General features: G+C 43.6%; 1 protein-coding gene across 2 annotated transcripts in view; it reads left to right on the top strand.

Moving 5' to 3' along the window:
• GABRB3 (gamma-aminobutyric acid type A receptor subunit beta3) overlaps positions 1-15904 on the top strand; it is a 197736-nt gene that overhangs the window by 75911 nt on the left and 105921 nt on the right. The window contains exons 2-4 of one of the 2 annotated variants that reach the window (XM_050894733.1): positions 2068-2115; positions 9411-9502; positions 9684-9751. In XM_050894733.1, the coding sequence (XP_050750690.1) occupies positions 2068-2115; positions 9411-9502; positions 9684-9751 (208 nt within the window). Of the gene's footprint in view, positions 1-2067; positions 2116-9166; positions 9247-9410; positions 9503-9683; positions 9752-15904 lie in introns of those variants that run through there. The other variant, XM_050902687.1, reaches the window with a different exon arrangement.

Here is a 15904-nt window from a genome sequence, read left to right as displayed (position 1 = left end):
ATGCCAGTTGTCATGGTTACAGGGTGAGCTGCATCTGTCTCTCAGGTGTCATTGGCTATGTTTGGGAGCACAGTCCTAAAGGAAGATGAAGGCTGAGCGTGCTCCCTGACTCTCTATATCCAGCCTCTGCAAATGTAGAGTGCTTGCTCCAATTCCTTGGAGCAAGTGGCCATGCGCACTTCAGAAAAGAGCCCAGCCATCTTCTCGTCTCAGTATTGACCATGTGACTCTACCAATATGAGATATGTGACTATAATCAGGGGATATATTTGGGTCAGCGTCGAGGCTTCAGATGCCCCTTCTCTGCTCCTCCTCCCCTCCTCTCTCCTTTGCTGAGCTCAAGAAATTACCCCAAGCCTATACTGAGTTACGGTGGACCTGACAACTAAGAAGTGTGGACACTAGATAAAACTGTACTTGAGAATATCAATCAAACCACAAAATAGCATGCTCAGGCATGGTTGCAGGCATGCAATACAGTGATCTTTAAATCCAGAGAAATGTGGCTTGGGAATCCTGATGCCTAGAACTATCAAAAGAACATAAGATATTGTGAAGTTTGGGGTAGGATTCATCTGAAGATTAGATGTAGGTGTCTACATGAGAACTGGGTGCTCCCATTATGTCAACAGAGATCTAGTCAACTCGGTTAATGGAGCTTATGTATAGAAAGCTGGGGATCCTTCTCTTGGGTGGAATCTGACCTGAGAGGCTCAGCCCAGTTCCCATACATAAGCATCCTGAGCCATTGGGATGCTCCAAGGTATCCCCCTTGGACTCGAGTTGACTCTCCACTAGAGTGTGGGTATCGCACAGGTCCTGTGTTGTAACTGACAGCTCTATGCAGTGTCTCAGGTAACTCAGGGCTTCTTAAATGGACTAGATGGTGGCATCTAACCTGAGCCCTACCCAGCCCTACCAGTTCTGTTTTAGATGGCTGGCTATTTCAAGGGGATCCAAGACATGAGAGAGGCCCCACCTCTCCCTACCCAGTGCACAAGGGAGTCAGGCATTCACAATACTCAGCTGTTAACATCCTTTAGCCAGTGCACATTTAATGTAAAATGCATAACCACTCCAGGAACAGGGACCAAACCCAGGATCTACCTTTCCCATGTAAGTGGAGCTTAATGCATTCAAGCTCAGGATCATTTACCCCATGCTTTTAGTTGCTTCTCTTTAACTTCTCTAAGCAGACAGGTAAAGTAATGCACAGAGACATAAATCAGATTGTAAGATACAAATCAATACTTATTATGGAGTGCCCCTTACATTCATCACGCCTTCTCAGAAACTACTTAGCTAAACTTATATTTTATTGCTGATTCCAGCAAAGCCAACACATTTCAGACAACATCTCCTCTTGCTCCCCTTTAAATCGGTAGCACTATTTCAGAAGAGTCCTTTGTTCCCACATGTTCTGAAATAGTCCAACAAAAAATTTTAGGAAAAAATATCTTTTTTCTAGTTAAAAAATGCAAAATGTATTCTGCAAAGTCACATGGATTTCAACTGAAAAAGCTCAAAAATATAGACTTAAGCTTCGAATTTTCAATATGCCTTTTTTATATGAACCTCAACGTTTAAACACACATAAAAGTATTCAAAACATCAGAGATAAAGTATTTCATTTTACATTGAATACATTGCATTAGACTTCAATATATTTTTTTAGTTTGGCTTATAAAAAAATAATGAAATAACTGAATTGGATAACATTCATCTGGATCAATTAGAAACCTTTTCTGAAAATTATTCACATAGCTCTATCGAAACCATATTGTTGCATTGTGTTTTTCACAAAAGCAGTGACTATTTTTTTCCTTTTTCATTTCTTGGCAACAGCGTCATGGATCTATAATTAAAAACCCACTTAGACAATTTCCAAAAGATTATTACAATCTTGTCATGTCAGGGGTTGAACAAGTCAATTTATAGATTTTCTTTTTTTTCCCATCCCTAGATTCTACAGTGATGATCTGAAAACCTTCAAGGCCCTAAACTATGTTTTGTTTTGGCAATGGACACAGGGCATGCAGATGATATTCTCTCTTTCTCTCTTTTTAGGAATGCAGTTGAAGAAAACAAAAAACTATATGCAATTTATGACACGAGGTGAGTAACAAAAAGTACTTTAAAAACATGATTATTATCTGTAAATGGAATGTTAACCCTTTAAAATGTTAAAAATTATTAACATTTATTTTAAAATATTATTTTTTCTGAGCCACAAAGTAATCTTTAACTTAAGGCGCAATGACAAATATTTTAGATCTTCATGCACAGAATTCTGTATGTACCTAATAATGATTCCTCTTTACCTATAGTGATTTCCCTTTGTATACAGTGCATATGAAAAAGAAATGTAGTTACACAACCAGCTTAATTTACGTGTTATTCCACAGATGGAATACGGCCCACGATCCTGATCTGTGTATTATGAGCTTAACCGTGGCTGCTTCTGATGCCAGTGTTTGGGGAACGCAAGCAAAGGGCTAGCTGGCACAGCCTTGGGAAAAGAGGATGCATTTAAAAAGACTAAGAGGCACTTCCACCAGCAGAGCGCTGTGTCTTGGCACTGCACGGCTGTGGATACAGCCTCTATATAAACACACCTCCACACTCTCCACACTCTGAAGCGTTTCCTTTCCCCTCATCCTTCACGGACTGTTTCCTGTTCAGGGCACTCCTTAGCATAAGTAGAAAACCTACTCAAAGGATAAGAGCAAGCCATACAGCAGACTTTCACTTTATTCTACCCATAGCTTTTTCTTTGTTACCTTGGATTATCACTTCCAGAATTCTTCCTAATCTTAGCAAATCAGGATTGATGCCAAATCATTTCACTGCACTTCCTTCTCATTGCTTATCCTGCTTTATGTGGGAGTGCTTGCATGTGTAAATGGCTTTCTTTTTTCCCCCCAGTGTTTATTCTTTGTCTTTCTACTTTCCCACTGTTAAAATTCAAAGGGACATATGGATGAGAATGTCAGGAATCAACATCTCTTGGTGTTTTTGCTAGTCCTTATACAGACGCATCAGTTAGGATCCTGACCTGATCTTCCTTTAAATATACATAATACTAAATATAAGCAATTCAAATAATTCGCATTTGTCTTCTTCCATCCATATAATCTCCTGCACAGTGAAGCTTGGGTCTTGACTTGGAATTCTGGTTGCTGTAGTAAAAAATTGCATAAAAAATAATTATCACAAATGAGATCATAAAGGTATTGATAAACACGAAAACACAAAGAAATGGGCTATATCCTTCTATTTTTATCTAATCTTAAAGAAAAAAGGTAACTGCTGCATAGTTTTGTTAAGAATAATGTGCTCCTGACAAAGGGATTTAGATGAAAACACTCAAGTAGAAACTCTTAAAAAATAAGTCTTATGTAAAATAGCTCTTCCTCAACTGCAGTTACAGTAAAAAAAAAAAAAATCATAACTCAGTTACTTGTCTGTTTTTCTAAACAGACTGTGTTTTCATCAGGACAGAGACTTAAAGAATAGTACTTCTAAAGCACCACAGGCTTCTCTAATGTATTTGTGTTATTTCAGTCCATAATCATTAATCTTTATGATGAAAAAATGTGAGTTATAAAGAGCCTTGATTATTTCTTCCTCTGCTAAAGTGTCAATGGATTTTTATTTTGATGTGTCTGACTCATTATGTGCATAATCCAGAGGTTTTGCCGCATAAGGAATGGAATATTGCAGGAATACTCTTTTAAATTCATTCAGATAATGCAAATTTTTTTTCTATTTTCTTGAATATGAAGAAAAATAACCATCTGAAAATCAAACAACAGTTCAAAACAATTTGGATCAAGCCTCTTATCAAAGGCAAATTTGTCCCCATTACTCATATTGATTAATACCTTATTCTTTATGTGGCCCACTGAAACATTCAGATCTCCACTACATCAGAACTGTTGACATAACAACATTAATATTTCTGTATAATTAAATGAAAACCAGCAGATTATGCAACCCAAGCAAACGGATTCATGCAACTCTGTTTGCAATCTGCCTGACAGAAATGGGGACAATGAGTATAAACTCATTGTCAGTTATAAGCTCAGCATAAACTGTTGAGTATTACTCAGCATCAGCAAATATTACATACGCTTTCTGATAAATATACATAGTAGATAAATATAATATTGTTTTCCCCACATAGTATGTCCAACAACCACTGCTCATTATCTGAACAGGCAAAACACAGCGTATGAAACTGTCAAAGTGCAGAGTATTCCCTAAACCCCGATGCCGCGTATCTACTCCCCAGCATCCTCCTGTCACTCTAAAACTCTGCTTCTGCTGAGATACTGTAGGACAGAAAGTAAGAAAGTTGAGCTTTCTGAAGGAAATATTAAGTTTCTGTTGAATGGTATTTTGGCAAAAATGGTCCTCAACTTTTCATTTCATAAAGTAACAAAGAAGTCAGGCTTGGGGGAAAAAAAAAAAAAAAAAGAGTTGAAACTTTTCTTGTGGATTTTTTCCCAGCCAGTTTTATTAATTACACCTTCTCAGCAGGTTAAACCAGCAGGCTATTAAAATTGCTGCAAGGCAGAATAGGTAAGCAGCAGCATGGGTCTCAGCCTAGTAAGATTAATGTCCTGTGTTCCTCAGAAGACACCACTTCAGCTGTAGCAGCAATTCTTCCCACTTTTTTTTAGTTTCTGTCTCTCTCTCTCTTGTATCTCTGAACCCTCTGTGATTGCAGTTTGCTTCAGGATAAGACTGGATCTTTGTCAAAATCAGTTAAATGACAGACAAGTCAGAGAGGAAAATGAAAAAGAAAACGTTCTGATAAGTGTTTCTGACCTCAGCGTGTAAGTTGGGTTATGTTCATTTTGTCAGGTAAACCCTCAGTACCACTTTCCAGTGCAAGAGCCCAGTGATGTATTGCATGGTGTGATCAATTACTTCTTCCCTGATTCTCAAACCAGTCTTTCTCCTACAGTCTGGTGACTGATAGTGGTAGTACTGCAAATGCATCAGTTGTGAGAAGACGTCTCCTCTTCTCTAGCCTTCCTGTCATTGCCTCCTCTTCTGTATCTCCATTAGTACTGACAATGATGAAGAAAACTGGAATTTGTTCCAAAATTTTGAGTGGCTCCTCATTCCACTCCCACTGCCTTCAACAATTTCTGTCCTTTAACAAAGGCTGAGCGTGCTCTGTTCCACCTCCTTCTGAAAGGAGATGATGGGTGCATCTACATAGCATTTTAGTGCAGATCAGGACTCTGCTTGTGAAGCAAATCATTTGATCATTCCCACTTACTGTGCTTTGGTTCACATCTCAGAGCAGTCTCAGAGCACATGAACTCGATTCCTTTCATACGAAACTAAGGTGGAAAATGCAGCCCAGCAGCACACTGAATGTGGCCCAACCGCTAATGAGCGTTTAGTGTATGCGACTAGATTAGAACTTTTCCTAAGGGAAAAAAAAACCACCCCAAATGAGTATGGTGTGGATATCAGGTCCTCAGCAACAGCAGTTTTGCTCTACAGACCAGCCTCAGTGCTTGCTCACCCAGACATAACTGATGAATTCATTGTAACCCCACTCACCCCAAGGACTCCTTTCACTTGTAGGCTTGGCAGGTGTATTCTTCCACATGCATTTGCATTGGCCCAAGGACAGTCCTTTTGCTCCTTCACACATAATGCTTGCCTTTCCAGTTTAGACTTACCCCTTTTTGAACTGGCCTTTACAATATTGGCAATTCGAAGGAAGAAAAGAATATCGCTGTGCTTACCTTATTGAACAAAATTTGATCGGGAGCATAGATCTTAACTGTCCAGTGGCCCAGAGGCTGGAGCGTTCACCAAACTAGTAGAAACGGTGATGAATTTTAGTCCCTGAACTACAACATTCGAAGTCTCATCTTTTACAGGGATAATTTTACTTGGACGGAAACACTGTACGTTGGAAAAAGAGCAAGAGTGAGAATGAGCAATGATGAAGGCACCTAAGGGGAGCAGAGAATCAGGTTCCATTCCTTACACCACCGAACATTGATTCATTTTATCCAGTAATTAATTCATGAATTACTGGATTATTTGTGAAATAACAGTACTTCACAGATAAGAGCCAAACCACTAGGCCACAGAGTCATGTTAACTCTTTCCTTCTCTCCCCTACTTAATTATTTGCTGAAAAGTGGAACATTTCAAACAACAGAGATGAAAACCTTACCTCGAGGTCCTGTAGTCTGGGCTGATCTCAGGAGACACATCCTTGGGATTTTCTTGGATGGAGAACCTGCAGGTTCTGACTGGGTGCTTTGCTTCAGTGAATAAAAGTGCCCAGACTCCTTCCTACAATGCCTTGAAATAAGCTGTTTGCTTTTTGAAAGGAGATGTTTAGGAGTCTAATTCCAGGAGAAAAGTCAGGGTGGTGAATTTTGGGGCAGGACAAGGAGTCTATTTCTGTGCCCATTTTTTTCGTATGGGCCACATTAAACAGCTCCCCAAAAGTCTTTTCTGCCATTATTTCCTTAAATACTCTGCATTATGCAGGGCTTTGCTGGGTCTTACCTCCAGACAGTTGCCACAGCAGCTTTGTTCTGAGTCTTTCCTGTGGACAAAACCCAAAGTGCCATTTTCACTGTAAATGCCACATCACTGAGAAGTCGAGATGATTTTTACCTTTCATAAAATTCATTGATCATTTATAATTTTTAAAGTCTTTCAGTTACTGCTAAGCCTAAACGAATCCAAAGTCCCACAGAACAAATGCTCCATAACCCTCTAACTACCTCCTTGTCCCATCAGCTCCAATCTGGATTATCTTTAAACTACCCACAAGTAAAGGGAAATGGTTGCTCTGAAAGATCAAGAAGACAAATACTTAAATGAAGTGATAAAATATGACAGACTCTACAGCACTGTTGATTCATTCCTACCTCAGATGTGTTTCCAAAGTACCAGGATAGCGTGTCAATCAGAAGTAGTGTTCTCTAAAATATTTTATTTCTGTTATAAACCCGACAATCTATTTAACAAAAGTTATTAGTGCTTAAATGTGCTTTTAAACCACGTTAAATTCTTCATAAGAAATATTTTCTTCAGTGTTAATACTTTCTTTCAGTACTTAGGGGGAGAGAACTGAGTTGGTACCCTTCCCTAAATTCACTTTCTGTGAAGTCTTTGAAAGAACTAATCTTCAATACTGCCCATCCATAGCATTAAAAAAAAATCAGGATCCAGGACCCTCAAATCACTTTTTTAATATATATATACACACACATATGTATTTTAATTATTTGACTTTTCCTTTTTGAGCCCTTAAGTCATGTATGCTTCGAGTCACATTTCTCAAGCTTTCATCATAAGCCTTATTAGTTTTTAAATGAAAGCTAAGATTTTCACTTACTTTATAATCATAGTAATTATGGCACTATTAAAAAATCCAAATATTGCAAGACTTAAAATGAAAGAACAAGATTTGGCAACACTCAGTTTCTCTACATTTTTCCTCATCACCTGTAGGGTTTTATATTGTTCTTAAAACTGAGCCTGCTCCTTCTTTTATTGGAGCTGTATTATTAAATGCAACAGCAACAAGGTCAGGACGTACGCCATGGATTGCACTCGTCTTTCTTTTCAAGAATTTGTTGAGGAGAGATGAAAAGCTGTCCATGCTTTCTCACCTGTATGCAACACCACAGCATTCCTCAAGTGTACATCCTTTTCCTAGCAGTTTCTCTAAGGGAAGAGGATATGTAGAAGGAAAAACAGGTAGTAAGAGAAAAAGGGCAAAAAAAGACATTGCTTTTCTGCCTTGGCTAGTGAAATGTTGTGCTCTGTCATGGACCAGCGGCCACTGATTACAATGTAACCAGAACCAGGAGCTGGCTAAAGGCATGTTTACACCGTTGGTAGAGCATGGTGAAGAGGTCTGGCATTGAGAAGGAGCTGGCTCTGGAACCAAAAGCAATATAGCAAAGTCAGCATGCTTCTGTTTCCATGCCAATTAGTCCTGCTAAAAGGACTAATTAACCTGAAAGGAGATTAACAATAATAACAACTGTGCTGTCTCCACCCCAACCAGTGTTTTATACAAAGTTAAGAGCACCCAGAAGCTCACAGGTAATGCAACAGAGAGCCGACAGCTCTCACCATACCCCCCTTTGGCACCAGCGCAGTTTCCCTTCATTACCGTCCCATGTAACGTCTGCCTGGCAAAACATGACGATCCAGGTCTGTGTTGATGGCAGCCTCACAGGCATGGCTGAAGGGAGCCTCAGGCCCCGTACCTGCACAGGCACACCGCACCCCTGGCCGTGGCAGGGACCCCCTCCGGCCCTGTGCGGGTCAGGACAGGGCTCCCAGCGCAGCTCCCTCTCCTACCCCAGCGGCCTCCCCCCGGGCACCGCTCCCAGGACGCACCGAGGGGCAGCTGGGCGCAGTCACCCCACACGGAGCAGGCCGAGGGGCAGGGGAGGGCGGCCTGCCCCAGGGCTGAAGCCAGGCCCGCGCCCCCTCAGCCCAGCCCGGCGTCGGGCAGCCCCCTCTCACCCGGCTCCAGGGGGGTCCCGGAGGGCTGCCCTGGCCCCGCAGCCCCGCTCCCACCCCGGGGATCCCCTCGCCCTCCCGAAGAGAAGGAGCCGGCTGCGGGTAAGCCGCCGCGGGGGCTGCGAGCGGGCACCCCCGCCTCAGAGTGGCTGCTGCGGGCCGGCGCCGTGGCCGGCGGGGCGGGCGTGCCCCGAGGCGGTGCCCGGTGAGCCACCGCCCCCTGCCGCCGGCCCCGGCGAGCCCCGCTCCCCGCGGCGCCCCTCCTCGGGCTCTCCGCCGGGAGGCACGGCGGCGCCCTGCCCTCCCTTCACCCTCCCCTCCCCTCCCGGCTGGCGGGAAGGCGGCAGGGCGGGCGGGCGGCGGGGAGGCGGGCGGCCGGGCTCCGGCGGAGGGCGGCTTCCTCCGGGGCTCGGCGGCGTCCGGCCGCGGGGTGGGCGCAGCCGGGTGCGCTGCCGGCTCCCGCGTGCCGGGCAGCGGTGTTGGGGCAGGGGGTGGGGGATTTTTTTTGGGGGGGGAGGGCGAGGGCGGGGGGGGAGAACGGGGACTGTCGCCTCCCCCTCTTCCTCAGCGGCAGCCGGGGCAGCCGTATCGCGGCGGCGGCGGCTGCTGCGCGGAGGGAGCGCGGAGCGGAGGGATGTGGGGCTTTGGGGGAGGCAGGATCTTCGGGATCTTCTCCGCTCCCGTCCTGGTGGCCGTGGTTTGCTGCGCCCAGAGGTAGGAGCCAGCGTGCCCCGGCGGCGGCGCGGGATGCGTTTTCCCAGGGGAACAAGCTGATGCGCTTCCCCCCCCCCCCCCCCCCCCCCCCGGCTCCCCGCACCCCGTCCTCTGCCTCCCCCGCCCGACACCCCCTCTCCCCCCCGTCTCTCTCGCCCCCACAGTGTGAACGATCCCGGCAACATGTCCTTCGTGAAAGAAACTGTGGATAAATTGTTGAAGGGCTACGACATCCGCCTCCGGCCGGATTTCGGAGGTGAGTCGTCCTGCCCGGGCTCGCCGCCCAGAGGCCCCCCCCCCCTCACCCGCTCTCCCGCTCTCCCCGGCGCTGCCGCCGCTCCCGCACGGCGGGGCCGGCTCCTGCGCTCCCGCTGCCGCGGCCCCTCTCGCCGCCAGGTCGCGGAGCGGCGGCGGGTAACGGTATCGTCTGCCCGCAGGTCCGCCCGTCTGCGTGGGGATGAACATCGACATCGCCAGCATCGACATGGTTTCCGAAGTCAACATGGTGAGTAGCGGGGGGGGACGGGGACGGACCCGGCCGAGGCCGGGGCAGCCGCCCGGCGGGTCACGGCCGCCCGTTCCTCATCCCTCCCTTTGCACGAAGTCGCTGCTGCCTTGGCGGGCGGCGGCCGAGCTGAGCGGGGCGCCGAGCGCTGCCCTCTCCGCCTGTAAACTTTATTTCCCCGGAGACGCGCTGTCCCCCTTGCCCGCCTTTCGCCTCTCGCTGCCGGTGGCCGCCTCCGCGGGTGTGCGTGGCCCGGCCGAGCCCGGGGGTGCCGGGCCGCCTGACCACCCCCCCATCCTCCTCCTCCTCCTCCTTCCGTTCCCCCCACCCGGGCGCCGCCGGCCGGAGCTCGCTGGGGCTCCGCCGGGCCACCGGCACCTGCCTCGGCCTCGCAGCCGGCGGGATGCGGAGCGGGGCGGGCTGGCGGCGGCGGTCGACGGGGTTCCCGGGGCCGGTGGCGGAGGGCCGCGGCTGGCGGCATCTCCCCGCTTCTTGTGCGGTTCAGGGAAAAAAAACCCAAAAAAACCGACCCAGCTTGTCGGTGGATAAACTGACACGTGCGAGTGTGTTAATTATTGTTGAGCATCTAGAGCAGGCGCGAGTGCATACGGACTTTGGAGGAACTGTAATTTTGCCTCGCAGAGTGGTACTGTTCTGGGGCTGTCGGGTTCACTGAGGAAAAGGGAGGTGTTTACTGTGTTTCTGTGGTTCGGTCCCCCGGTCTGTATAGTTTGGTGATTTGGGGTTAGAAGCTAGAATTGCTGTTTCTTGTCCTAATCCTCAGTCTGAGGTGGATTTCTCATGTTCCTGAGCAAATTACTCCTTCCCTCTGTATCTCAGATTTTTCCTTCTGTTCTTCCTTTTGCAAACCTGAGGTAAAAAGACCAGCCTACTCTGCAGTGCTGTGGTTACATTTGTGGCATTAAAAATAATAATCTGCACGTTTGGAAGCTGAGCTCTCTTTTAGTAGATATGACACTAACACCGCACTACTCCTTCAATGCACTGTTGCAGTGTTACAAGCTGGCATAGCTTGGCTTTAGACATGATCTGTGTATTTTCATTAATCCTGCCCCTTCTTTCACCCACTCTACCCAGAATTCTGAGATAGAAACTTTTGCTCTACTTCCGATCTTTTAAAAAATGGTTTTAACAGAGTTAGTTACCTGTTTGCAGTTAAAAGTGCCACCAACGTCTGCCTTTTTACTTATTCAGGAGGAACAAGTGAGATGATAGTTCTTACTTAAAAGAGTTTATTTTAGGCTTTCTGCAAATTCAGGCAGCTGCAGAGACACCTTGTATATTCCACAGGCTTTTCTGTACCTGTAGGAGTGCTTTTAAAAAAAATGGAAGCTGAGTCTTTGAAGAGTAATTGAAAAGTCTGACTTCACTGTCCCCACTGCCACCTTCCCCACCTTTGGCTATGCTCCAGACTTAGGGAAGCACTAAATTACGCATTAAATTAATATATAACACTTTGTGTATGCGAAGTGCCCCATAGGCAATAAATATCAGAGAAAGACAGGCTGAGATTGGAAAGAAAATGAGGGGATGTATGCTGCTTTTTGTGCCTTCCCCCCCCCCCCCGCCCCCAGCTGTGGGAAAGCCTGTTAGGTTTAAATAACAACTTGTCCAACCCACTGTAGCAAGGGTATAAGGAAAAGTAAGTAATTACACTGCTTGTTACGCTGCTAGACTGGGTAATTAGGTCTTGAATGATACAGGAGCTCCTCAAGAGGATGGGTGCCATCCCTTTCTCCCGGACAGTGAGCCAGCCGACCAGTTACTTAAGTTTCTAGCTGCCCCACAAGTCAGTGCCCGCTGTTTCCCATTAGTTGCCAGAGCTGTGAAGAAGTGAAGAGGTTTTTCCCGTGCCCTCTCATGGGGCAATGCAAAGTGTGAAAAATACCAGTACAGATCTTGCAATAGAAACAAATATGTGTTTCTGAAGGGAGTTGCTAAAGTACTATTGTTACAAAAACTGTATGTATTTACTTCAGGAAAAATGAGCAGAAAGGGCTTCTGGTTGGCGAACACCTTACTACAACTGGAGTTTCAGCTGAGCTTGTCTCTTCTCCCTGTGAAAGAACTCATCTTTGACTAAGCACAGCTATATTCAAGTATTGCCCGAGTTGATTACTTCCACTTATTTTCAGTAACTTTATACTGATCTGCAAAGGTTCTTGAGTAAATATCAGGAAATGGTGAATAAGGACGAACAGAAGGAGCTTTTCAAGATTACTGAAGTATACATTCTAAGATAGTAATTTGGAGGGGAAAAAAAAGTCACAGTTAGTTTGAAGACCTGAGGCATAGCTGTTGAACTTCATGCTGGTTACCAACTAAACTTTTTATCTTTGACATATTCTTTCATTTAATTCCAAGCAGATATTGTGAGCATTGACCTTTAGCCTCATCAGCTATTGAAATGTCTTACAGGAATTTCTCTCTATGAACTGTGGTAGTATGGACATTAATTCCTTTGATTTAAATCTAGACACTGGTGTAAATTTTTATAAATCAGCTTGTTAAGATTCACCTCTATATTAAAAATAAAATAACCAGAGAATTAACATTCTCCAATTTTATGAATATAAATAAAAAGTTATTACAGCAAGTTTTATTATGCTGCCTTCTAGGCAGCCTGTAATGTACCTTTCAGTGATATGATGACAGTTCTTTGTAACAAGAATTACAGCTTGTATCATACTCTTTTCTATTCTTAATCAAACTGTAGGCTTACATATAATATATTCCTCTATGAATCTTCAGTTACTAGTTATTCATTTGGCCTTTCAGCATTTAAAAAATTTGTGTATTTTTAGTCCTTCTGTTGAAAATTATTAAAAATCCTTTGCCGTCCATACATCCAGGCTACCTGTAGCTATTTTTTAGAATAGACTTATTGAACAGTAATGTGCATCTTCCTCAGATTACATGGAACAGTTAACATTTTTCTTTACTTTTGATGCTGAAATGCTCAGCTGGATCAGGAGGACTGATGGAAGTATCAGGACTGCACAGCATCAAATTGTTTTACTGAGGAGTTTTAAATAAGCAGTTTCTATTTGATCTCCTAACATCTTGAAAATGTTGAGTAGCATTCTTGAAATTGTTACTCTGCTATACTGATTACATCATACTGAACATACTAAACATTTATGAAGTAAAAATAATATGCTTTGATATTTATACTTTAAGTTATCTATATGATAGCAAGAATGAATTAATGAAGTTGTATGTAAGAAGTGCATTGTTCAAGGAAGGGCCGCAGTCTGTTAATGACCTACACATATATATATATATGCATATATATGTGTATCTCCATATGTGCTTTATTTCCCTGCTTTACCTGTGCATGCCTTCCCATTATTATTTGCCTATTTCACAAATTATACCTGTGATTGGGTACTTACCTACCTATTTTTGTGCATACCTCCAATAATTGCATTTGAAACTGCTGTAAATGCCTGTAAAATGTACATTACTGTACAAACAAATTATCTCCAAACAAATTATCTCCAAACAAAATTCTAATCAATAATGACAGACATAATACTGAGAAAATACTGTAATTCATCTTACAAATAAAGAGCATGGAAGATTACTGTTGTCAGATTTCAATAATTTAGCTTTATAATTTATCATTTTACATGATTTGGGTTGATTGTGTTCTGTACTTCCTGTGTTTTAGAGGTATGTTTTGCTTAGATGATGTGAATTGAAAAAGAAATAGTTCTCGTGCTTTTTACTAGTCTGTCAGCCTATTTCCGATCAGATAGTATCCACAATTTGTGATTTTTTTTATAGTCTGATTCTTGTTCAACATTTGGTCTGTGAGTCAAATGCGTTAGTTCCAGGCATATAATTTTCAAGCACCCAAATACTCCTGTAGCTTTTTATCCTTGGGAAGTTAAATAATCAATACATTGAGTCTCCAAATAACCCCCTCTTTAAACTCATCATTATAGCTGGAAGACTAAGGTGCTGTGCTGTCATTTTACCATCATTTTAGGATGTGTTTTATAGTTTATGGGAGGTAAAGCTATAAAGTGGATAGAGAAAACAAGGGGATCAGTGCAAAAATGAACCTTTCTTCTTAGAGATGTTTTGCAGAGAATAGTACGATCTCCTGTAAGAAAGGAAACTTGTGCTACTGCTCTCTGAAGTGCTGTCTGCATTCTCTTTGTGTATAGAGGGGACTTCAGAGCTGTTCATCCGGGGTTTTTCAAAGGCTCTAATTTTGATAAAATTAAACCAGCAAAACCCAGGAGGCATCATTGGCTATATAGTCATCCTGCTGTTTTGAGAATACTGTACTCAGAAAATTAGTTTGACATAAAGTCAGACCATAAAACTTACGAGCTGTTGTTTCTGAAAAAGATGTAATCTGTTCTATGCTAACACTGTAATTTTTTATTTTTACATATGTTCCATTATAAAACTGCAAGTATGCGTATGGACTTCATTGGGTGCCTGCTGATTTTCAAAGCAATTTTGACATCTTTCTGACAAACTGTGTTTTAGTTGCTGCTCTAAGGTCAACTGAAGTTCTTACTCACCGAGGGCAAATATTGTCTACTTTCCTTAGATAGTGATGCACAAATAATTATTTTTAGGTGAATTAATTCATACTTCACCTGAAGTACTGAAGATGCAGAACCTTCATACTTCTGTTGATGAGATTTGTCACATCTTACTTTAGACGTCTAAAAAATGGAGTGGAATTCAGTTTATGTAAATTGAGAGGTATACAATTAGATGTCTAAATGAGAGCTGGATTGCTAAGCTCTACAACTGCAGTTAATGGAGATCTAGAACAGAATGTGGCTGCTCAGGCAAAAGTGTCTACTGTCATTTCGGTTTCAAGGTACCATACTTGCCCTCCAATTTCCAGTCCAGGTTGGTGCAGATCTCTTGCAAGCCCTCTGCCATGTCTGTGTGCTCTGTGCACCTGTGTTAGACGTGACACCAGCTCCTGAAGTTTAAGCAACTGTTATTCTTGTCAATACAGGTGATGGAGTCCAGAAAGCTATTTACCTTAAAATAAAGAAGACACTTCAGTAGTGCTTCTTAGATATTTTAGGTGTCTCAAGGTATCCTGCTTGGACTCCAGCTGCCCCTCCAGAAGGGTAGGGGACTCCCATAGATCCTGTGCTGTACCTGCCAGCCCTATGCAGGGGTCCTGCATAATCCAGGGCATCCAAAATGGCACCAGACACCCTTGCTTAGGTAAGTGAATTGTTCCCTAGGTGTCCAGCCAAAGCTCATCCTCCAGGCTCTCTCTGGAATCACGAGAAGGAGTCGGGCACTAATTTGTAAGAGATGTCTTAGACATCTATGTGGGTTTTTTTTAAGATGGAAGGATGCGTCTTTCTGGGAGGTGTCCATCTTTCCTGAATGGCTATGGAGAGAGCCAAGGCAACTTGGTTAGTCTTCAAGTGGCTGCAGCTAGGCACAGTGAAATGTAACCTATGTTTTCTGTCATAAATGTAGTTTATATTTCCTGCCATAAACAGCTACTTTCTAAATACTTTGCAAACAGAATCTCGAAGTTACCTCATGCAGGAAATCATAACTGAGTTGTGACATATTTTGCTTTGAAGATTCAGGTGGAGAAATTAAATGAGTTGTACTAATAGAGTGATTACATAATCATTTTTATTGCAAACACAGGTTTTCTAGCTAGAAGAAGATTCATGTGTGCAATGCTTATAACTTGATCACAAATCACAAGAGTATAAAATAGAATATATAACATATATTTTGTAATTTAATGTACGTAGGGAGACTAGTAGATCATATTGAACAGATATGGCAGATAGACCATATAAATCATTTTGTGTGTATATATGTATGTATGTATGTATGTATGTGTTTGATAGATAATATAGGGAAAAAAAGGAAGAAGAAGAAAGAAATACTGCCCAAGCAGGGAAGCATCTCCTGAGGCCAGCATAGCCCTGCGAAGAGCGCTGTCGCTGTGCTGGTGATGAGCCAGCAGCCATCCACTAGGAGATGGCAGCAACGGGTACCGCTCCTGGAGGACAGTCTATCTTAGCAGGTTACCTGCTCTCTATTTGCCAGCTGGCAACAAGAGCATCCTTCCTTCTAATCCTCTGTCCTGGCCCCGTCTGTTTTTCTTCCTCAGGA

Source organism: Gymnogyps californianus, chromosome 1 (genome assembly GCF_018139145.2).
Source record: "Gymnogyps californianus isolate 813 chromosome 1, ASM1813914v2, whole genome shotgun sequence".
Classification (NCBI taxonomy): domain Eukaryota; kingdom Metazoa; phylum Chordata; class Aves; order Accipitriformes; family Cathartidae; genus Gymnogyps; species Gymnogyps californianus.
Note: the sequence above shows the minus strand (reverse complement) of the source record. Positions and strands in the feature narration are given on the sequence as shown.